We start from the raw sequence: 25,381 nt of genomic DNA on the forward strand, positions 1-25,381 counted from the left end.
TACAACAGCTGGGTGTCAGACGGTCACAACTGCACCAAGTCTTCAGACTTGTGCATCACCAGTGTTTGCACAGAACAACTAGCAGCTCCATTTCTGAATGGTATACTTGTAAAAAAAAAACCCACCAAAACTTGCAAAGGAGCTCCACTAACTCTTCCTATGTCCTAAGAATGATCACACAACTCAGACTTCTAAATGCCACTGAACCGTTCATCCTCCAGCTCTTATAATACTTCATGTGTAAAAGCTTAGATAGAAAAGTGAGGGAAAAGCAAATTTCCCCTGAAAAAGATGCATCAGGCAACGAGACAATTAATTCTCAGCCTTGATCTTTCCACTTTTCTAGTTAAACAAAGCTCCTTACATTACTGCAGTAAAATTATTAGGATATCACATTCTTTTTTGTTTTTTTTTTAACAGAGAGTGACCAAACCCCACTTTTGGTACAACTAGAATTTGATCTCTGATTTCTAATATGGTAGATTTAAGTCTCAATAAAATATGTGCAATGTTATAGAGAATGGTTACTCCAGATTTTACTTCTCTCTTCTTACTTTAGATACTGAAAGGAGACAACGAGGAGAATTCCAGTTGTCTCTTCCACTTGCTTTTGTATTATAAGAAAGTAAGCAGGAATATGAAAGTTGCATGGTCTGACTATCAAAGACGCCAGAAGAAAAGATTAACATGCAAAATTCGTTTTGTAAGTGTGCAAGATTGGTTTTGTTTTAAAGGCTTAACTGAGTAAATTGTAAGGTGTAGAATTAAATACTGACCTTTGAGATCTGGTCTATTTCGGATAGCCACAGACACAAAGAAGCAATCCATATCCACGTGCATTATACAGCTCTGCGGCTTGGCTGAGCTCGCAACAGACACATTACCTAGTATGAAGATACACCAACAGAAAACTTGAACCCTAATTTATACACTTCGGTACTACTCACAGTAGTCATCAAGGACTATTACAAAATTTTTACCACCTTAAATTAGAAAGATTTTTGCTTCTTCTCACCAAGAAGATATTTACATTCACAAAATTCTCAGAGAAAAGCAAACATAAACAGTACAGAAACAGCCTGAACAATGCCTCAACTTAAAGTTTCTATTTTATTTTCTCATAATTAACACCTTCTACCTATCAAGTTCCTCCAACCGAAGAAGATTAAAGCACGTTGTGGGAACTGGATCTTAATTTCACCATGTCAACACTGAATCTGGAACAGAGAACTTTATTCCATTTTGTTCATCTATCAGAAGACTGTCCCCAAAGATAAAAAAAAAAAGTTTAGCTGCACTAAGAGCTTCCATTAATTCTTCATGAAACACACCAGAACTAGTTTTAAACCTCCCATGAGACTGGATTTTGTCATTGCTGTACCTACACTCACGCAAACATTCAGGAAAGACAAGCGAGATAGCTCCAGACTGAAAAACTGCCTACAGCAATAGAAATAGTTGTGTCCAGTATTCTAGAAGTTCAAGTCTGCATGTCTATGTTGCTGACCTGCCAGAGAGGGCTCTGTCTAACAAAACAAAACAAAATTAATAAAAGTCTTAATTTGAACAATGCATAAAGTGTAATGGTGAAAAAAATACTTCAATACATCGAAAGAATTGTTCTGCTTAACAGCTGAGTTAATTACTGAGCAATCAGGAAAATGTTTTCCTGTTTTTAATAATTTACCATTGGAACTCATTCTTTGAAAAATAAGGACTGTCTTATAAAGGGCACATTTACAAATCAAGTGATCAACTTAATGCTTAAGAAGCTGCTACTGTCAACTGAAAGAGTCATTAACTATTTGAATACTCTAGGCCAAATCAAAGAGAAAATAGAAATATATTAGCTTATACCATATTTTGATGGAAAAGAAGACACATTAAGGTAGTTTGTAAGCTAACACGTTTTATAACTGCGGTGTCCCAGCACAAACATAAAATCAGTTAAATTTATTTATCTAACAATAATTTTTTAGGATGTGGTAATTTATCGTCAAGCGTATTTTCATATGATTACAAGTGAATATTTTTACAGCACAACAGTCAGAATCTCTTTGATGGTACAGAGCTAGCCTTTTAATTGAGTAAGACTGTAAGTGAGAGATTCTAAAGATGCAAAATACTTTATCTATACTTGTAACACTTTGCCTCTCATGAATTACACATATATTTTCATTTTGGCCCTTGATGTAATGACATAAAACATTTCTGTCACAAGCCAGGTTCAGAAGCCTCATACGACACTGCTACCCATTTAAACAGACCCAGAGGTATACAAAACTCTTACTAACAAAAAAAACCAACTAGGTTTTAGTTCACTTCCAAATGTTACTCAACTTTTAAATTTTCACACTGAACTATAAGCAGCAAGGTTTTTTGTTCTGTTTTTTCCCTTTAGATTTTCACACAGCAACTACAGACTTGTGTATGTAGAGAGAGATATATAGTATTTTTTTCCCCTTGATCAATCTACATTATCTTGGTAAAGTCAGGAATATCATTTCTACAAAGAGGAACTGAATATAGACCAGAGTATCACATTAAGTCACATTTTAAGTTAAAAAAACCCAAACAAACAAAACCAAAAGCAGTTGGATCCTTTTAGTTTTCTGTGCATCAAAGTCACCAAGCTTCTCCAGATAGCCTGACTGCAATGTGAATATTGAATACTAATCTACTTAGTCTCAGTTAATGTACAAAGATATAAGGCACCTTCTCAGCATAAACCTTCTTAAACAAGTATCTACCTGTGTCAGTTTTAAGTGCAGACCTGCCTGCTTTCCATTTTTTTAATTTTTCCCTTCCTGGAAAGACACCGCTGTTATTTCTCTGCAGGCTGTTGACAAACTCTGTCAATTCACACTTCCACGTTGATATATGATGCAGTCTTGAACGTGAATAAAAGTCAGAAATAAAACTACAATCTGAAGGTTTGGACACAGGTAAGGAAGCTGCCTTGTTAGCAGTAGGTACAGAAGTGCTTTTTGTGCTTGAAGGCCCCTGAACAGTGGAGTGGTGAGCACCATTTATTTTAGCATTACTGTGCAAAGATGAGGATGAGTTACTCATAGTCCTATGTGGATTCCACGAAAAGTCTGTATTTTTGTGGCTTTGCTGCAACTGCTGCGTTGTGCAGTCTCTAAAGTCAACCATGCCTTTTTCAGTCTTCCCCTCATCCTGCACGGGGCCTGGAGAGAACCTACTTGCAACACCGTTGCTGGAGGGCACCAAGCCATCCTGTGTCTTTAAGGCACTGGTAGAAGTGTGTGTGTGTCCATTAAAAATGGCAGTGCTGTCCTTGTGAGACTGAATCCCATTTTGTTTCCATCCAGGAAGGATCTGCTCCAGCTCCATAAATCCAAAATCATCACTTTCTTCTTCCTCTTCTTCATTCCAGCTACTTATTCCATTGGGTGTGATCTCATTTTCCATCTCACACTTTTTAATATGATTTCTGAAACAGATATGATTATTTAATACCGTATCTTTTATAAAAAAAGGCACATTTACAGGTCATTTCAAGTGCTAAGTATTTATCTTCCTAATTATTATCAGTATACACTTGAGCAGTTTTTCCATTCTTAAGACAATTATCTCAACTCTGAGCCATGTCTTCTCAATGTCACAAAATATTGTACTACTGTACAAAAGATTTCACAGATTTGGTGTATCATTAATGCAGCACTACCAGGAGTTCACACAGGAGTTCACACAGGAGTAACCAAAATCATGCTCACGTTAGAAAAGCTATTTCCAAGGCCTTTAATTTGACCAGCAGTCTCCAATCGAATTACGTAATTATTTATTTGCTAAAAGAACTCTACTACCATGGACAGCATGAATGGTGCAGGAATATGTAAACCATGAGAAGGAGTTATCTTTTTATTAAGAGATGTGATTTTCCTTATCTGGGTACAAACAAACAAAAAAAAAAGAAAAAAGAGGGGATACATAAAAGACTTCTATTTTTTAGAAAAATATTTTAGATTAATGTGTTAGATTTATTTTATCTTCTCTCAAGGAAAAATCTGTTCAAGCTCTATAAATCAAACATAGTCTTGGCTTTTGACAAAAACCTAAACAAATCACTTTTCATCTTTTAAGCATATAAAACAAAGTATGCTGCCACAAGTGCACTGGCAATTTCCATTTACTCTGGTGAAGCTTCCATTAAAAAAATTACTCTAGCAAACCCTAAGTGGAATTAAAACCAAAGCCTTCAAGAGTTGCACATACTCTTGATCTGCTGAAGAAAAAACAACCAAGACTCCAAACTCCCAAAGCGAGCAATTTAAGTACACAAAAAAAAGGTGGGAAATAATTAGCTATCCAGTGTAACAGTGAAACCAGAAAGCTAACTAACTATGACAACAATTTGGTTACAATTATCACAGTCATAAATTATATTAAACATAGTATTTTTGAGGAGTTGCATGGTTGAACGTGGTATATCCAGTGGTACATATTTAGTATTAATGGACAGAGCAGGCTTTTAAATTCATGCTTTTCAGACTGAATTGGTATTTTTGGAAGTCTGAATAGTCTTCTCATTTAAAAAGCATTAAAAATACAATAATAAGAGGTGATGGTGATTGTATCACTCTTTCAAAATATGGGTAAGAAATACTGTTCAGGATATTCATTTTGTGGCACCAGTTTCATCTTTCCTAAATATAGACAAATCCCACTCATGTTGTAAAGTCTCCTCAGCATTATGCAGAACTGGCTTTTAAATAAATCATCGGACTGTGGAACACCACAGATCACCATTATAAATCAGAAAGTATAGTATCTTGTATGGTATCCTTGGCCCTGTATGAGTAGTAGTGTTGGACAGATGACCTCGAGAGGTTTCTTCCAGCATCAACCATTCTATAATTTTATGATTCTTGACTCTAAACAACAAACATGTGCTTCTGAAAAAGATGCATGACCCTCATGAAAGAGCAGTCTGTTCAAGCAGAAGGTTTCTTTCCAAATTCCAATTCCTCTGCCAGTTAAAAGTTTCACTGGTGCTTTCTGTTTTAATCCCTTCTCAATGTCTTTTAGGAGAAATTTTTATATTGTAATTGGATTTTTTAATCCATCTTCTCTCTCAAGCGTGACTTAAACCTTGGTGTTAGCATACATAAGGTATGCTGTCACTTTTTTTTTCAAAAGAAGCTAAAGAAAGAACTTAACAACTAGTATGCATTTACATTTGTTCCTAGGCACCTTTAGCAAAACTAATCAAATCATACCAGCTTTTTGTTTTGAAATAAAGACCTACTTTTCAGTGTCAGGAGTCAGAATCCTTTAATGTATGCCTGTTGCTTCCATTCAGATATGCTAGATCCTAGGACTCCTAGGCCATGCTATCAAGCAAAGTGTGGTCCAAAGACTAGAGACAAGGCTTGGAGTCAAGATAACTGGAGTTCTGTCCCCAACTATTTATACAGCTATACCTTATTTTTAAATTTCAGTGCCTCAGATCTTCCCTCTTAAAAAGCTGAAATGAATTTTAAAAATGCTATATGGTTATAAATGCAAACCCATTATGGGTGAATGATTAGTATCTGCATTACAAGATCAGAAACACTTACACCCTGTTGACATCTTTAGCTATATTGCTTGGACCTGGCATGGCATCTTCAGGTTTGCATATGCTATTAAAGTTGAGACCTTTTTGAACACTTGACTGCTTGGTGTAAAGCTGATATGGAATGTGCGAGAGGAGACGTCCAGCTTTAATGCTGAAACAAGAAAGAAGGAACAGGTTACTACTTAAGACATTTAAAAAACCCCAACCTTCTATGCTAAAAAGTACCTCATACAATAAACTATTATTTTGGTCATTACATTTTGCTGTTCTGCAATATGTACTTGCAATCCCTTCCATAACCCCTTTCCCAGTACTAACTGGATTGAACTGAAAAGTAATTTGTGATATTGTGACTGGTACCACAAAAGGTATTTGCACAGTTGTGTTGGTCAGTTGTCTACATCCATTCCTCTTCTCCAACTGACAGACACAAGCTCCAAATACTTCATTTCAAAAAGAAAATAAACAATGCCCAGTCAAAAAAACCCCGGTGAGTTGTCCAGGTTATTCTAACTCAACAACGCTGACCGAGCTCTTGAGCTTGGAACAGTGCAAAGGAGGTCAGCTAGCATGTGGTTCACTATTAAAGAGGAAGTATTTTTTCCATTCCAAAAAGATAATTACCCCTTCTTGTGAGAAAATTCACTGAAGAAAGCTAGACAGAAGTATAATTTCCAAATAGACCTTCCATAAATATCTACCATAATCATTCCAGTTCTGTCCTATGTGTTCCACTGTATCTCTCTCTTATTTTTCTTCCTGCACTGAAACTGCAATTGTACTTCAAGAACTGCTAAATTCCTTAGGGAAGTCATGGACTTTGAAGTGAAATCCTCTCAAAAATACACCACAGCATGATTTCATCTCTCCACCCCAACACCTGTTGCTGGCAGTAGAGATAACAGCCTATACTTCACCACTTCTTCGTATACTACTCTTCATATTGAACACTGGGTCAGAGATGCTGAAACGTCTTACAGCAAAGGAACCTCTCTCATACCAAAGAAGTTTCATATTAGCTTTCAGTTTTGAAGATACAATTGGATTCAAATTTTTAAAGAGAATTTAGCTCAGTGACAGATATTGTTTTTCTGTTCTTTAACACCTGAATGCTTTCTCTTGGAGATGAGCTTTATAACTAGCTCAAATCTGTACTGCTGTCAAGGGATCTGGACAGGGGAACAAGAGCCCTTAGGAGCTTTCTTGCTGCAATTACAGAAGAATATAATGGGAGATTGCGTTTCCCAATTTGAGAAATTAAAACTAGTTAGCCATCTACATAGAGACCTGGTAAGATTTCTATGGGAACAGGACAGTAAAAATATACCTAAAATATAACAATTAAATAGTTTGATATGTGAATATATAGCATTCATAAAGGAACATCATTTACATTAAACATTGCCAAACAGAGTTAACAATACACATGGTAGAGTTCCAAAGCTTTCTTGTACAGACAGTGGTGATGTAGCAACTAAGCTTTTACAACACCTGGGTAGACTGTTTCTCGTATTACCATGTGAACCTGGGTGCATAACCACCCAGGTAATATTTCAAAATCATTACTGCAATTTCAAGATGATAAAAACCCACATTTATTTAAGAACTTGTTCATGCTAAGATTTTCGCTACTGGAGTAGCTGCATTACTAGATCAATACATAGTTAGTTTGGGTATTTTCCAAACTGTATTAAAACGCAGAAATAGGAATCCTGTTTTAGATGCATCATTCAACATCTCTCCCCATTCCACACTCCCTGGATCACAGAATTCAAAATCACTAAAAAAATTAGGTTGGAAGGGACCTCTGGAGGTCCTCTAGTCCAAACACTGCCCAAAGCAGTTACATCAGGTTGCCCAGTGCTGATCTCCAAGGACAGAGATTCCACAACCTCTCTAGGTACCTGTTCCACTGTTTACTCTTTCACTGTGAAAAATATTTTCCTTATACTCAGTCAAAATTTTCTTTGCTGCAACTTGCGACTATTGCCTCTTGTCCTCTTGCTGCGTATCTTGAAGAAAAATCTGGCCCCACACTCCCTGTAACCTCCATGTAGGTAACAAAAGACAATTAGATCCCCTCCTAGTCTTCTCTCCAAGTAGAACAAAACGAGCTTGCTCAGCCTCTTGTCCCCATATCACATGTTCCAGGCCCCTTTTCACACTGGTGGTTCTCCTCTGAACTCACTCCAGTTTGTCAGTATCTTTCTTGTACTGAGAAGCCCAAGATCAGACACAGAACTGATCCAGACTGGAAAAATCACTTCCCCTGGTCTGCTGGCTATGGTCTTGCTAATGCAACCCAGTATGCTGTTAGCCTTTATCTCCACAAGTGCACAACTGCTGCTCCACGGCCAACGTGTAGTCCAGCAGGACCCTCAAGTCCTTCCCTCCAAGGGCGTGTCCTAGCCGGTGAGTCCCTATCCTGTCTGGTTACATGGAGTTAATTCTGTCCCATATGCAAGACTTTGCATTTGACTTTGTTGAATTTCATGAAGTCTCTGTCATCCCATTCCTCCAGTTTGTTGAGACTCTCCAAAGAGCAGCCTTGCTGTCCAGTAGGTCAACTGTTGCCTTCTATTTGCTGTCATGCACAAACTTGCTGAAGGTACTTTCCACTCCATCACCAATGTCCATTGTTAATGAAGACATTAAACTGCATCCACTCCAATACTGACCCTTCAGAAATGCCACTTGTAACCATTTGCTAGCTTGACTCTGAACTGTTGACCACTACTGTCTGAGCCAGGCAGTTGAGACAGTTCTTCACCCAGCTAGCAGCTCACTACACAATCCATATGTCCTCAATTTGACTAAAAGAATGTGATGAGGGGTTGTGTCATAAACTCTACTGTAGTCAAAGCAAAAGATATGTACTGCTCTCCCGTCATCTAGTCATCTCACTGCAGAAGACAACCAGGCTGATCAGGCAAGATTGCCACCCTAGATAGAGCTTCCAGGGAGATGTCTTTCATTGCCTTCAGTGATTGTGGTGAAGCTGATCACAGTTCAGTTCCCTGGATCCTTCTTCTTTCCCTTTCTGAAGACAGGCATGACATCTGCCTTTTATCCAGTCTTCTGGAAAATCTCACCTGATTGCCACAAATCTTCAAAGATGAAAGAGAGTGGTGTAGCATTGGTATCAGCCAGATTCTTCAGCTCCCTTGGATGACTTCTATCTGGTACAGTAGGGTTGTGTATGTCATGTTTCCTTAAGTGAACCATAATTTACACCTCCTATACCTCCGGTAGCATTTTTTTACTCCAAACTCTGCCACTAGGCTTACAGGTCTTCAAGGCACAAAAGTAGACCTTGCCGCTAAACAGTGAAGAAAAGGCAGTATTGAGCACCTCAGCTTTTTCCATATCCTTTGTCATGAGGTTGCCCTACCATTCAACAGCAGGCCTGCTCCATTTGCTTCTGATATAGCTATAAAAGCCATCACCTTCCCCTTCAACGCTTTGCTAGTTTCCAAAAAATGTTACTGCATTAATGTGGCATCTCTTATGAAAGCTGTACTGTTTTAAGATTGGTAGCTTTTATCTATTCAAATATTTTACATTCTGAATCCTCATCAGGAAAAGGATGATATATCGGACTGATTTTTTTTTTTTCCTTGGGAAATTATTTTAAACTATTTTCTTCATATTTCTGTTAGATTAACACAGATTTTTAAGAAAAACATTCATTCAATCTGAAAACCAAAATAAGGAATCCCCAAGTTCTACTCGTAGCTTGTTTTAGTGGTTAGTTATCCTCAATCTCTGAAAAGCAATTTTACTGTAAATGTCGAAGAATGTTTCTTAAAAGAACATTCAAATTGGAAAGTTCAGATCACCTTAATTTGGCTTCCACTGGACATTTCTCAACAACTTTTCCTAGCTGCATAATTGTGTTGTGTATTTTTCAAATAAAGTAAGAAAGATCTAGAGAGGAGGTCTGCCTGCAAGTCTCTTCATTCATTTGTTGCAGAAATGGAGAGGTAGCAAAACCACGCAACAAGGGGAGTGCAGAAAGAATTATTTTGTCACTAAAGCAACCACACATTACTCTGCAATACTGGACTTTGCAACTACTATTACCACAGGATCTCTATCTGATGATAATTAAACCAAAATTCTACAGCTACTTGCATTTAACAACAGGTTTATGAGTCTGGTTTTAGACCATAGTTCAGATTGTTTGCAGTTCAGAATATGCAAAGCTTTTAATGCAGCAATAAACTTCAATATATGCCTTACCTTGTATAAGTAACTCTGAAAAATCTTACCTTACATAATTTTACCTAGTTCACATGGCATGTTCCAAATTATTGACATTTTTGGTGTTTTACCTTAATGTCTTTTTGGTGGCTCTCAAACAAGAAATGAAAATAATAGCCATTGTAATAAGTGCCACGGTAAGTTCATTTATCTTTGGAAAGCATACAGATGCTATAGTGATTAGCACCAATAAAAGACAGGAATTAATTATTCATTCCATTATCAGCAAAGAATTTGAGTCACATACAGTAAGTAAGGAACAGGGTTAGAGAGACAAGAAGCAAAAAACCAAGTCACTGAATGAGCAATTTGCAACCTGCACTTAAATCTTTTCTGTGAAGAGAACGTGGCAGGTACCATAGTGAAAAGAGATGGCAGGTGATCATGTAATTAAGGACCAGATCATAATGTGTGCACACAAAGAAATAAATCAAAGCTTCACAGACAAACAACCTTTTCATTTTGCAACCTTGGATGACAAGACTGAAGATCTAACAACACTGCTTTACCAGTAATTTGTGACAGTAACATTTTAGGGTTGATTCTTAACCGAACTAAAAAAACTCAAACCCATCATATTGCACTAACATGATGTACACATGAATATTCAACAAATTTGGAACCTCTACATCCACTGCACTGATTTTCACCAACTGATCTACTGAGGAGAACATCATTTAGTATTCCATATACAGAAACAGAGTATTTAACCAATGAGTGTTCTTCAATACTGTTGAGAGAAGGGAAAAAATGAGGGGTTGTTGTGAAGTTAGTTGTTATCCAAATTCTGACATGAACCTGTTCTACTGAGACAGTGAGTTCCCTGTCTCCTTGTGCCCAACCCCATGTATCTGTCCATACTCAGTTCTTCTGACTTAATTCTACACTACAGCCTTCCAGAGATGCAGAACCTGAACACAAGACATCATAAGGAAAATTTTAGATTTCATACCTTAGGTTCTAGCAAGTCTCTACTGAATGCACATAAATTGATTTTTCCAGCTTGGTTAAAATCGAAGTGAGCTTTAATGGCATCAATGAAAAAACCCACATCTTTCAAATAAAAACACAGCTACCACCAGTTTTCCAAGTCCTTAAACTCATGGGTGAGGCCCTAAAACTGTTCAAAAAATGTACCTAAAGTCTTTTTCAAACTGAGGAACCTATCATTTCTGACTAAAGTTTAAAAAATTTACCTTAAAGATACATGATTTGAAACAGCTGAATCCAAAGGACTGAAAAATCAGCAAACTGAAAATAGGAACTGCAAACAGGATTTTACAGGTATGTATACAGAACAGTTCCTTGCCTGTTTCTGCTGGTCATCTAGGAAAGAGGCTACTTAAGAACAGCAGGATGCTGACAGAATGATTTGCAGAACATATTCCTGCCAGTTCTATTTCCCATGGGTTCCTCAGATAGAAGACAACAGATGCAAGCCAGATTAACTGCTCTGAGCCTGGCCATCATCTTTTTCCAGGACCTGAGGACAACTTTAGTTGATCCTATATGCTCCAGTGCATGGAGGAACCAAAGAACATAAACTCTTTGTAAATAAAACTTGTGGGTTTTTTTTTAATTTTGTTTTTGTTTTGTTACAAAGTCACAACACAATAAATGTTTAGATGAATTAATTCCAAATTATGAGAATGATTTTCAATGGACATTCTCCTTTATTTACAAGTAAAATGAAACTTATGCAATGCACAAGGCAAGAGGTTAAAAAACTGGTACTTATTTAAACATACTGAGACGAAAGTTGGTCAATTGTCTGGATATTAAATGGAATGAACAGGCTAATATTCAGTTTCCTGATATGCCTGAGACTTTCTGAATGTTCTTAGTGAAGATTCTTACGGAACAATCACTAAGAAGCCTATCTTCAATGTAACAGTGGTATTTTTACTCAGCTGTTGCAAGGATAGATTTATTTTAAACTAAACCATAATCTCAAAATGCCATCTTCTATGATGCTGTTTTTCCAGATTTTTCTTCTTTTTTTTTCCCAAAATGAGAAATCTCCACAAGCAGTAGACCTAAACTTACCTTTCCATGATCCATTCTGGTCGAACTACTTTTTCTCCTTTCAATTCTTTTATTTTGGCATTTGGAAGATTTGTGGCAATGATGTGAGTTGTTTTTGATCTGGAATAATACACATGGTATTGGCCTCCATGCAACATCATTAGCCTTCTTAATTCATCAGCTGAGGGATCTATAAAATTAAAACCAGAAATATTCCTGTTTTGTGTCAGCAAATACAGCAAGAAAAACAACTGTAATTGAGGAACATGATGCCATGATCAGAAAGAGTGCAAACCATTGTTTTTCCCCTGAAAAGCCTTACAAGTTCTTCATAGACCAAATCAGAAAAGCATTTCTGAAGAAATGTAGAAAAGTGTTTCTGAAGAGACTGATTAGAAATGTAAACATTCTACCTGTTATGGAGGATCTTTCCACAACATGCATGGTGGAGGGGGGGAAAATACTGAAGTAGATTTAATGCTGAACTACATTAAAAAAAAACATTTTACAACAACATGACACAAAATTAGATTAACTCACTTATCTTTTCACCAGAGTTTGGGACAGTAGTTTATACTCAGAAGTAACAGAAAAGAATTAATATCAAAAAGGCTTAGCAACAGCATAGAACTCCAACTATACAATTTCTGATTTACTGAATCAGTTAACTCATTCTTCCCCTAGCAGGTTATTCTTGAATTGTTACAGAGAACAGAGAATACCTTAAAAACTAACATCTCTTCTTATCCCCTCAATCATGTTAAAAAAGAGTACTTATTTTGCAAGCAGAAGTGGGGGAAAAAAAGGAAAAAAGTTTTAGCTTTTGGAAAACCTTTGCAATGGGTTAATACAGGAAGGAAGAAAAAGTTTTTAAAGAATACAGTTACAATTCCTTCCAGTGGCCTGCTGTCAACTCTCAAAATATTTCTAACACTTGATTATACCTCTAACTTTTAAATAAAAATAGCACACATTTTCTCCGAGTGTTATCTTTCCTACTCCAGCCTTTTGGCCAACCATCTTGCAGAGCTCTATTTAGGAACTAGTACTTTGAAGAATATGCAAATGCTAGATTTTCACTAAAGAAACTGCCTGTATTAAATAACTGATTCAGATGTATTAAAAGTTTAACATGTCCACCTTAACATTTTTCAGTCCGTTTGAGCCCTGTGCTCAAACCAGCACTGCTTCGTATCATAGAAGCTGTACGCATCAGTTAGGAAATAGTCACAACATTCCTGGCATAGGTCCCTGAAAAAGGCTTCTGGGAAGTTTCAAAAAGGTTATTAAGCTGCTTTACAGAACCCAGGAGAAATATGAAAGTAAGTATGGCAGATTAAAAATCTTACTCCAGTTAACATGCACTACGAGTCCATCGCAGACAATGCATATATATGTCTTACTTTTTCTCTTCCTTCTTCCGCTATTAATGGGTTCACTGTCTCAAGCATTACACCACTCTGAGCAAGAAAATCCCAACATATCCACACAAACATAAATTTAATGCATACACTCCGAGTCCAATGCAACCATCAATAGTTTGGAAAATTAAAAATTTAATATATGTCAGAGTATGGAGGAAGTTAAAGGTTTCATTTCAAATAATGAGATCACAGAGAGGTGGAAAAATTTACTCCTATTTCTACCAGTGACCATTCATGTAAATGATTTAGTAAAATAGTATTTACATTCAGAACATAAATCTGATTTTATATTGAAAACTTTACTCATGAAATACAAAGGAACATAATATACAAAATATATACAGTAATTGTTATGTATTTACTTAGCTGCAAACTCATGTATTTTATTGTTCTTTACTCCAGTTAGGATGGTAAACAGACACTACAACAAAACAGAATAGATCCTTAATAAAATAAAAGCTTCACCTGTAAAGCCATTGACATAGATGGCGACTCCCCTAAAGATACTTGATGAATTTCCATCCCTCTGGTGCTGTATGGCTGAATCTGACCGGAATTGATCCTCCAATTTCTTAACTTTTGCCGACATGTATCCACCCTAGTTTTTAAGTTAAAACAAAACAAAACAAAACCCATGATGCTAGTTTTATTTTCTAATGTTTACAGACAGGAAACTGGTCAAGTATACGACAGGAAAGGTAAGAAGCATTACTTCAAATTGATTTTGGTTGACATACAAAAGATATATTCTTTTTCCAAATGACAAATAGCAAATCCTCCACCGTAAATTCTTATCTACAAGATAATTGCATCTTGTTGCCAACATGGTACGATTTATTTTATACTTCTTTTATCTTATTCTATAAGACAAAGATTCTATCTATATACAAATTCTTAGAGAATAAAGAGGGGAAAAAAAAAAGGGAATGATGCAAGTTTGGATGCTAAATTGGAGGCTCATTTCCTAAAAAAACAATGTAGAGAATATTAAGCTCCATGTATTTTTCAGTTCTTAAATATACATGAGAGAGTGGGATCATAAATATTTATGTAAATTAGGTGCCTCAGTTATTGTTTGTCCAGCTATATAGAATGTGGTGGACACAACCATAAATAGTTTTAAAATTATTCAGTTTAGTTTTTAAATGGTGATTTAAAACCATTCAAGGGTCTGCACTTATTAATAATGCAATTTAGTGGATTATTGTGAACAAAGACTTCAAAACCTGGTAATTTTAAGAATTTCTTTTGAACTTAATAATGAGTTTTCAAGTGAAGTAAACAGGGTTTGATTTACAGCATACTTTCAGCATATATAACAAAAATGTAAACCCTTTTTAACCACAGTGCCATTTACCTCTTTCAAAAAAAAAAAAAAAAAAAAGAGACTTGGTTTTGAACATACCCATATTCCCCAGCCATCGCCATCGCCAGCCCGTTTCCGCCATCCACCCCGCCTCATACTGAAGCTTCTGCATAGGAAGAACAATGCTTGATCAATTAAATGTTTAGTAATATCATCAGTGGCATTTCAATGATGCATTACAGGCCATCTACAGATTACCACACAGATTACATTTTTCAACAGGCTTCACTGAAGTATAGGAGTTACACAGTTAACGTAGAAATGAAAAATTGCATAAAAACCTAGTTCCTCAGTTTTGTAGTAATGCATACTGCAGCTCCTGCTACCTATCAAAAAGCACACATGCACATTTTGCTCTATTCATCCAGAATACAAAGAACTCATTACAATGCTCAGTTTCCATTATGATTTATTAAATTCTTCCTGTTCACCATACATCTCCTATAAAAAAAGGAATAACAAAAGGTTCTTAAATACAATTGCTACCGTTCATGCAAAATATTGCCCAAGTCAGGAACAATCTTTTATTTCCTATTTGATACTATCTACCTGGTGGGATGCAGGCAAACACCTCCTGGTACTAGAGACTGGATTAATTTCACCAATGGATTTACAGCTAATCATAAAGGGTCCGAACACTTGTTGCTCCAATGCAATGCATCACATAAAAGTAAAAAAACCAAAGGCCATCGTATGGTCCATGAAAAGCCAGTTGTTTAAATGATCTAGTATGATCTATAGCTAGGTTTGTGATTTGTTTCTCTGGGTTTTTGGTATGTTTGCCTGTTTGTGTTGCTTAGCGATAAATAAATAAATATACCCAACCAGCCAAATTGCAGCTTTCCTTTATGCAAGACACTTATCCCTGGACCATGAGCTGTACACAGCAGTGTCCCCAGATGAGCTATTAGCTGGCTAGAACAGAACCGGTAGAGAGAAAAAGAAACGTTTTGGACTGCGGCCAACCGTTCACTGCACCCAAGTGATTCACATTAACTATAGCTGTTGCAACACAGATTTTAAAATATTGATTAATGATGTAGTAAGATCATGAGGCCACTGCCTGCTATTACCTCTCTTACTTTCTAATCTAACCAGTTCCCTAAACAATCTAACCAGTTCCCTTGTCTTTCCGGGCTATCAGCTCGTAGAGTGTGAGGACAGGACTCTGAAACGAAAAGAAGATCTAAGACAAGCATCTTTATTTTATTCAATATTTAATTTATATTTCTTTATCCTCCATAAAAATGCACAAAACAACAGTTAATACACAGAATGACGCCAACTGGTTTTTTTCATCCTTGTCTGCTTTCGAGAAGATACCTATTCCCTGGACTATCCAGAGAATCAGTCCAGTGATCTATCTGCTCTAGCATCATCCAGTAACGGAGGACAGAAACTTCACTCAGTCTCCAGCCTACCAGAAAGCACATACAGCTCTGGATGGAGATAATAACACATTTTGGTCATTCTCCTATCCAGGCCTTCTACTGCACTCTTCTGGAGTCTGCCTCATTTGTGACATTAAAATTTTGTTTCCTCTGATACTGGCTGAAAGTTGAATTTTAGCTTTTGTCTCTTAAATCCCTTCTGTTCTAGAGCTACCAAGCAGGCATACTCTGAAATCCAGTTAAACCGCCCTGGATTGCAGGCACGTTTGACTGCAGAACGAGACACAGCTGCAGGGAAGATTTCATAAATACGATCTTTTTCATGGAATACTGTAAATATGCCAAATTAGGTAACCATAGAATTATAGTCAAAGCAGGTATAACTACCTCGAAAAGACAAGCTTCAGTTGTATGTTTCAGGACCTCTGCAAGCACAGGAAGATCATGATGCACCTGGGTCTATACTCCTTATAGTTGCTGTAATGTGATACATAACCTACACATATGTATATAATTATGAAGATTAATCACATGTCAAGGAGATGAGCTCTACACCAACAACCCAAACAAAGCAACTCCTCCTCAGTATCTTGTATTTTCTCTCTAGATACCTGCATTTTTTACCCAGAGACCAATTCCAAGACATCGGGCTTTCTGAAATTAATTTTTAGTGGTTTGGATTATATCTAATAGATACCACAGAACTCATAAGAGGCAGTGAGAAAAATGAGAGGAGATGAGCTAGATGACCACATGAAATACAAAACTGACTTTTTTTCCTGTAGAGGACAGTACATACTGGAAATGGCTAGATGGTTTCTTTCATATGGAAAATTTGTATTTTTCCATCAGCAGAAGTCAACTGTAATTCAAATCTATCACTTCTGCCTAAGAAGTTCTTGGAGAAAACAGAAAAGTGCAATGTCAAGAAAAAACCACATTCATGCAAATGTCATCTAGTGCTTTTAGATACTATAGGTATCAATGTATGAGCTCATAAGAGACACCACAATTTTAACTATTGATTACGCTTTCCCCTTTAATAAGGATGACAAAATCTTAAAAGGTGGCTACAAAAAGGACAGAAGCCGTCTCTTCACAAGGAGCCACATGGAGAGGACAAGAGGCAACGGGCACAAGTTCCAGCAGGAGAGGTTTCATCTTGACATAAGAAAGAAATTTTTTACTAGAACAATCAATCACTGGAACAACCTCCCCAGGGACACGGTAGAGTCCTCATCACTGGAGGTTTTCAAGCTGCAATTGGACAGGGTGCTAGATAATCTCATCTAGGCTTCACTACCTATGAAAGGTTGGACTAGTTTTTCGAGGTCCCTTCCACTCTGGGCTGTTCCCTAAGTCTATCCCTAAGAAAAACTCGTATGAAAAGAAGCTGTTACTCTGAAAAAAAAACAAAGAACCTTGAAGACTGTATGAAATGCCCACTATAAGTCACCACCACATTAGTCTAACAAAGATGTTCTTTATTCCAACTACGGAGTTCCTGAGAAGATGGGGTTTGATAGGTAGGTAGTGTGGCTCCTATACAGACAACCTCTTGCTTAACCTAAAATATCTATTGCCTATTAAACTGAAGAACTGCCTTCATGAGGGCAAGCTCTTCTGAAACCTTGAAACACATGTAATTTTTATTCAGGACACTGGGAGATGAGGAAGAAAAAAGATCTCTAGTCTAAAAGCCATTAGATCAGAACACCACAACCAGTGGGGCCAACCAAAATCAGAATCACGGGCATATGCCTAGTTTGATTAAAACTAGAAATCAGAAAAACAAAACTACTTTAGCTTAGCGTGTTAAAAACACAACGTATCAACTGCTCAAAAGCTGTCTTCCTAGAGCCTGCAAAACTAGAGAAGCTAGGCTGTAATGCCTACTTACACATCTGATAACGATTTACCATTTCCTTGGCAGATGTGATTTTTGACTCAGTCAGTCCACTTAAATTCTAAACACACAAGAGTTAGGAACATGGTACTGCAGTGATTACTAGATGCTCTGGCTCAAGTCTTGAGAGTCGTGGATTATTTTCTTAATGCTGATATGAAAACCTGGGAGACTAAATTCTCCCTTTGTAGTTCCAGGAACTGACTGATGAACCAATGTTTCCGGACTAAGGAGAATCCCCACTGCTAAAGAGTCGTGCTTACAGTGCGACTATTTCCTTGAGAATGAAGATAACCTCTACAGCCGCCTTGCTGAAACCTAAGGAACAATGAGTGTGAGAGACATCTTGCACAGGATATATTAAATCAGAGGAAAAGTTAAGCAAGATTTGAAATATGCTCACTGGTTCATGAAAAAAGGAATGCAACGATGATACAATGCTCCCTCTATAGGAACCATGATGCAGGGATGAGCAAGAGAAATGCTTTGTAAAGAGCCCTTGAAGTGGGGAGGCAGGTGGGTAGAAATCAAGACAGGGGACTTAAACACCCATCACAAGCAGGCTAATTTCAGACAAGAGTTCATCGTTCTTGTGATCGTAGTATCTAACTTGTTTCAGAACAGTTTTCTCTGTTTTCACAAATTCAAGAGCACAAATGCACAGCGACTCAGTGAACCACCATAGTTACAGTTTTCAGAGTATCTCTAGAGCCTGAAGGACAAGCTATAAAGCGACCCTTTGCCCAGAGAAAAGCTTTTTAAATAAAACTGAAATGCTCATATTCTGGACCTATGAACACAAAGAAATCTTCAGCAATTGAAAAAAATCCCAACAAACTCTGAAACTGCACAAAAGCCTATAAATGTAGAAATAGTATTCCTAGGTAAAGAATCCAAGTTTTCAGTGCAAGAGAAATAATCTTTCAAGGAACAAACAAAAAAAAAGAGTCAAGAACTCCTGGGATCAAAATTAACGTAATTTGGCCCTGCATCTCTTTCTAGACCACATACAAATGGTAAAATCTTACCATTCTACAAAGTAGGGCTCTTTAACTAAAATTTAAATTTATATTGGGTGATCCTTTTAAAAACTGAAGCTAGGAGAGATATTAAGAGTTTTGATGCTTTGTACATGACCGGCACTCAATACAGCCCACTAGGAAAAGATATGTAATGCCCCTTTACACACTGCTTCATAGGCCTAGCATTATACTTCCCAATCTGCAACCACTTAATCCTATTTATTAAAGACCGTTAATCAAAGCCTATATATCAGGTAATGGAATGAAATGTTAAGTCTACATTTTACGAATTCCACAAACATCTCTGTGAACACAGAAGAGCTGCACAGATATTTTAGATAGCAAAACAAAGAATATAGATGTGAACGTCGATGTTAATATTTGTATTAATCTCATCTGTAGCATGCAGAGTCCAATGTAAGAAAGTTACTTCTTTAAAATACTTCAGGATAGTGTGGCTGTAAGACAAGTAGCTTTCCATTACCTTGGGCAGTTGGGATAATACAGATAACTGACTAACCCAGACCAAACCCACAGGTATTATGGGGAAAAATGCTTGGGAGTACAGAATACAAACCTCTGTACGAAGCGAACATGGACTCTCATGGGCTTTTTAATTCCAGCTCAGTACTAGCCCTGCCCAAACTTGAGTTGTCTCTGCCATACTCTTCAGCATTCCCTTTTACAGGTATAGGGCGCAGAGATGTTTCTGCTGCTTCTTCAAGTAGCCAACTTGAACCTGGCAGAACATAGACTTTATGGCTCTGCACTACAGGAAAGCATATGAACTATTTCCAAAAACAAAATGAGGTTGCACTGTGACTCAACAAATAACCCTACCAAACTTGTGTCTAAATACATGGCACAAGGAACTTCTAATACCGACAATCCAATTTCAGGTAACTGAAAGCCAAGTAAAAGTACAACACATTGTAATAGCTAGTTTGCATTTCTGACCAAAGTGAACACTCTGTCAATGTCCTCTAACGCAAAAGTACTTGATTCAATTAACATATTCAAACACCACAAGCCTTATTCTTGAAGGTGTAACTCTCCCTCTCCTGCTAATGGAAGTATGGATATCTCGGGCCACTGCTAATGAGAATCAGAATCTTTTGCTTGAACTGTAGATTGGATCCAACCCAGCTCAGCAGGGCTTAAAAGTTGTTTCCATCAAGCGGGTATTTTGTGGCCTGTTTGAGTTTCATGCATCTACATTCCAGCTCCCACATCAAACTCACCACTCTACTTGGCACTAGTCTGCAAGCTCTTTGAGGAAAGAACTGTCTTATGTGTTTACACATTTCTCAGCACAACAGACTCCTATTCTTGGCTGAGTCTTCTGGAAAAGAGCTGCTGCTACAGGGTCTAAAACTGTTTTCTACCACATATTGAAAAGTTCAGAATCCAGCAAAAGAATAAAGAGAGTTCACAAGGGTTTTTTTAAGATACTGCATTTTTAATCCCTGTGATTTTAGACACTTCAGAGTTAACACTATTGTTCCATATTAAAATAAACTAATTAGTATGTTGCAAAGCAATTGAACTTTATTCTAGGTGGGAAATAAACTCTCAGGGTGAAATTTCGTAAGATGGTTGAGTCAACTTGATGGCTGACTGCCACCAAAAGGGATGGTTCTGCTCTTTAACCTCTGCTAGCCTCACAGGCTTTATCCCTTCTTCCCAACCTCTACACTCCCTCCGAACGCACATGATCCCAATGTTCATACTGGTGCTATGTGCAATTCAGCTCACCAAATCAACAGAAAATTGACATAATCTTACAGGTTAGTTTCCTGCCAGTTCAGCAAGCTGAATTGACTCACAAAAGCATCAAAGCCAAAGCAGACAGGCCAGAAAAGAAGAATGGATGGGACTGTTCTTTTCATTGCCAGTGGGATCTTAAGATTACCTTAGCCATTTCTAAAAACTGACTTTCAGGGTCATGGCTATAACTAATTAACTGTTCTGTAAACATGGAGATGAAGTTGCAATGAGCTAGCCACTCTTCACTAACTAGCCCTGCTTATGTTCCCCCCCAAGCCCCCGGGCAATAAACAAGAGGGGTAGCCTACCTCACGTTTGCCACAGGGTAAGAGTTTTCAAAGGCAGCTACAACTGAACAGCTCCCCATCTTAGGCCACATGTGCTCATATGATAATCACTTCTAAATACAAGCACCTGATGTTACAGAGAGCTCTGTTTTGCAGTTCAATCTTCGATGATACTTTAAAGCAATAGAAATGAAATTAGCTGAAGGACAACTTGAACAATATCTGTCCCCAAAAATGACCAACAGCAGCCCCATCTCCTGTGAGTAAACCTAAGAGTATAAAGAACAATCATTAAAACATTGGGCAAATTAAGTATTAGACAAAAAACTGTTAGTGAGTATGAGAAACTTAGAAGTAGTATTTTTCTAAAACATGAACATCCATGGCATTTGCTAGAAAGGTGAAATACCAGAGTCAACTCCTTATGTGTAGATGACTATTCTAAAGCTGTGTTCTGTGCATACTTTCATTTGAGCTTGACAGCAAAGAAATGATACTCTGACCTTCAGTTCCATCACTCCCCCAGAAAGCAACACAGGAACCCTTTGCTAAACTAATCCAGTTTCCAAACGGACTATTTTTGCAGCTCAAAATGGTCTTTATTTCAGATCAGTTTACTTTAACATCAAGGGCTAAATCCTTCACATACAAGTAACAACTAAGAAATATGCATTTCTTTTGCTGGCAAATCATCACGATAACCTAAAGCAGTTGTACAGCAGGCAACCATTTATACGAGAGCTGTGCAGGACAAAAGTGTTTAGACCTTTTCACAACTGACTTGATGTCCAGGACAGGTGATTGTTTTAATTGTCACAACTTCAGGAACTGTGAGCACAAGGTACAGAAAACAGCATCACTGCACAGTCTGCACCAGCTTTGAGCAATCTGTTTTCAAGAAGATACTCTTTTTGCTTTTATACATGGCATTTGAGATGGTTAGTTCTTTGAAAAATAGCAAGCCAGATTCCATTCGAGATCAGCTGTCAATGTTTCATTCCCCTCTAGGAATAACACTCAGTAGCAGCTACAGTCCATTTAGAGCTTGTCACAAGTAGTGATTTAACTTGGTTGAAATTTTTCTTCTGCTCACAGTAGACTCTGGCTTTAGTGTCAACATTTCTGCATTTTTCGGTAAAGTTTCCCCCCCTCCTTCAAAGCTCCTCAGTGATGAGCGGCTCTTCTTCATAGATTTTCATTGTTACATTTAACCATGTAGCTCAATTCACTTTTTAGTTCAAATATCACCTCTTTGATACAACTGTTATTATCGTCACGATACACCAGCAAGTTTCAGCAGACTTCAGCAACTGGCTTCATTATTTCTCTTCTGCATTTATATTCTTTTGGGGCTCCAACCCCAAGAGGACTTAGCGCACTCACAATCTTTATGCCAGCTTCTAAATGCCTAGATTCCAGAATAAAATCCATTAAGTAAAATCAGAATAAGAAGCATAGCTTGTGGAATTAGAACTCTCAATAGCAACATAGTGAATGGATTGTAAACCACCAAAAGGAAATTCTCTTTCTCTCTTGGACTGGGTAGCCTTCCTTCAATCTCCTACATTCAGCTGTCTGTAGTATTTGAGAACAGAGAACTGTGTTATTCTTCTTTGAAAAGGAAGAGTGGGATGTTCATTTTTCTACCTAATAAATCAGTAGAACTTCTTTAGGAAGTTTTTAGTTCGTGCACTCCTCAGTCTGATGACAATCCAGTCCCACAACTCGTGTCTTAGGCAAGAAGCCTATGCTGAGGCATAGGTCCAGCAGCTGGTAGGTAGTGTAAGTAAATCATGATCCCTCCTCCCAAATAATGAGAAGAGTTGCTGCTGCTAAATGATTTAGGACTTCCTAAGACTTTCTAGGCACAACTAAAGGAAGTGTCCCTGTAGAACTAAGGAAAAATCTAACAAGGCACAGAAAGTGGTTAAGTGGAGGTATATACATTCAAAAACAAATACCTGGAAAATTTTCATGAGGTCATCAATGCAAGGAATCTGTGAATGCTCTGAGTTTGCTAACATCTAATTCAGAGGAACTGTGCTGGTGAAAACCTCTAACATACACTATCTTCAGTTTCCCCAGATTCCTTAGACTTCAGGCCAGCAGACTGGCGAAATCTTGTCAAAAGAGACTACGTATTTCTGACAGATTTTATGTATTTGTTTGGATATACATGTGGTGTATGTAAATACGTATGTGTTTGCACGCACAGGTGTGTGCATGTATACACACACACAACAAACTTATCTCTGCTGCTGACCAATTTGGTTGCTTGCTACCCACACTAACCACTTTGGCAATAGAGAACGGAATGGAAACAAATCTGTTCTCTGGGTCAATGCTCTAACTAATGTAAGGAGAAGACACCACTTCTTCTCTACCAGTTACTTTTTTTTTTGAGAAGTGCCCAGGGCAGAAGTGCCAACAGGCGCTGAAGAGACCAGGCTTTTCAGGGAAAAAGAGAGAGAAGACATCCACCTTGCAAATCTCAAGTGGTAGCTGATGTCAGATACTAAGGGGGATCATCTCTCTACTCCTGTACAGGCAGCACTAAACACACACAGCAGCAGAACTCTAAGAACTCAAGTAACTTTACCAGCAAAAGGACTGATGACTACAGATTCAGTATTTAAATAGGTAGATTTTCTGTTCATAGCAGGTTTTGAACGATATTACTTAATTCCAACTGACATTGTGGAGTCAAGTTCCCAAATGTTCTCCTGGATTTGCCTTTGAAACTCTCAAAGCTGCAAAATCTTTCTTGAAGTAAAATCTTCACAAGGTATAGCTTCTATGCTTAGCCTTGAAGTTTTAGCTTTCTACTCAAGTTTTCTACATCTTTCGTTAGTCCATGGATATTACTTTTACCATCAACTCAGACCAACAAGACTAGGAAGAATTAGATGAGACTAGTAAGTGTAGAGATCAAAGCAAATGGAAGTATTTTTTCATCTGTTGCCTCGTTTATTTGTGGATTCTCTGACACAGGACACCAACAATGCTAAAAGTCCATATGGGTTGAACAGATGAATGGAACAAAAACCCATTAAGTTTGGGGTTTTTTTTTAAAAAGGTAACAAACTACAGGAGCTCAGAATATAAAGACAAAATATCTCAGTATGTTTGTTTCTTTATTATTACCTAGGCAAACTTTCGATCTGATCCAATATATTCTCAAGTTTCCTCCTAGATTCAGAGGAAAGTGAAGAGAGAGAGCACACTGTTTCTGTGTTTCCCAGGAAAAACACAGTTCTAAGGTCTTAGGACAAAACAAACATGCTCCAATTCTTTAGGATCCCTAAATAAAACTCAAATCTGAATCGCATTCTTGGCCTCAAGTGGTTTTAAGTTGGTATTTTAAGTATTTCTGACATGGAAACAACAGTGTTACACTGCTGCTTAGTGGAGACAGATCAATACAAAGAGGCCACAGAGCAAAAATGGCCTACCCCAGGCAAACACGATGCTTGTAGAACAGAGGTTAAAAATCAACATAGACATTATGGGAATCATTACGGAGGGGCAACACTTACAACTTCAAATTCCTGATCAGCCAGAAATTAGACTGAAAAGTCATTACCCCTACCTCTTCCCCAGTACTGTTTTATAAGAGCATTCTTAGAACTGTTTACCAAATAATGCAATTTAATTGCAAAATAATGCAATTTCAGCATGGAAATCTAGGAAATAGTGACTGAAAAGCCAGTCTTTCCAGTTTCCCAATGCTCTAATGTTTCCTGAAAACAACAGACAGAAACCAGGAACAGTATCCCTTCAATACAGACCATTATTTTATTTCTTTACCTCAACTGGGAGCTGCATTCAAAAGCACAAAATGGTAAAATGCATTCACTGTACTTGGTAAACTGTGCTAATCATTTACCTTACATGCCACGGGGTCACGAGTTTTCCTATTTGTAATAATTACCAGCAATTTCTTGACTTTCTTTAAACAGCAACAGCTCCTAGGTTCCCAAAATGATGTAAGTGGAGTACAATCATTCGTCCGCGATGCTGACTCATCATGCCCTGCACTAACACCTGATCTGACTCACCTCAAAAACATGAAGTCATGAACATGGTGGACAGAACTTTATTTTACTTTGGATATTCACTGACAACTAGAATCTGACCAAAAATATTAGCAAGAGTCCCCAGGATCCTGTCAAAATACACTGCATACCTCACCCTGCCGGAATACTGCCAATCTCTAAGTCAATGTGGAAAAACCTTAGAGCAGTTCTCAACCCTACTCTGCGCAGCTTCAGCACTGCTTTCATGTTTTGGCATCCAAATCCACCTGCCTGCATTTGCAAGAACGACTCTGCAAGGTACCTGAGCAG

The 25,381-nt window shown here is 37.5% G+C and overlaps 1 protein-coding gene across 3 annotated transcripts in view; it reads right to left on the reverse strand.

Annotated features, from left to right (window-relative positions):
- REV1 (REV1, polymerase (DNA directed)) overlaps positions 1-14,764 on the reverse strand; it is a 49,520-nt gene extending 34,756 nt beyond the window's left edge. For 2 of the 3 annotated variants that reach the window (XM_009702480.1, XM_009702479.1), the window contains exons 1-6: positions 14,702-14,764; positions 13,762-13,894; positions 11,894-12,062; positions 5,586-5,735; positions 2,751-3,457; positions 777-884 (exon numbers count right to left, since the gene is read on the reverse strand). In XM_009702480.1, coding sequence (XP_009700782.1) covers positions 777-884; positions 2,751-3,457; positions 5,586-5,735; positions 11,894-12,062; positions 13,762-13,894; positions 14,702-14,758 — 1,324 coding nt within the window. In that variant the 5' untranslated portion in view covers positions 14,759-14,764. The remainder of the gene's footprint in view (positions 1-776; positions 885-2,750; positions 3,458-5,585; positions 5,736-11,893; positions 12,063-13,761; positions 13,895-14,701) is intronic. The other variant, XM_009702478.1, reaches the window with a different exon arrangement.
- Positions 14,765-25,381: the final 10,617 nt, after the last annotated feature.

The sequence above is a fragment of the Cariama cristata genome, unplaced genomic scaffold, assembly GCF_000690535.1.
Source record: "Cariama cristata isolate BGI_N322 unplaced genomic scaffold, ASM69053v1 scaffold13776, whole genome shotgun sequence".
NCBI lineage: Eukaryota > Metazoa > Chordata > Aves > Cariamiformes > Cariamidae > Cariama > Cariama cristata.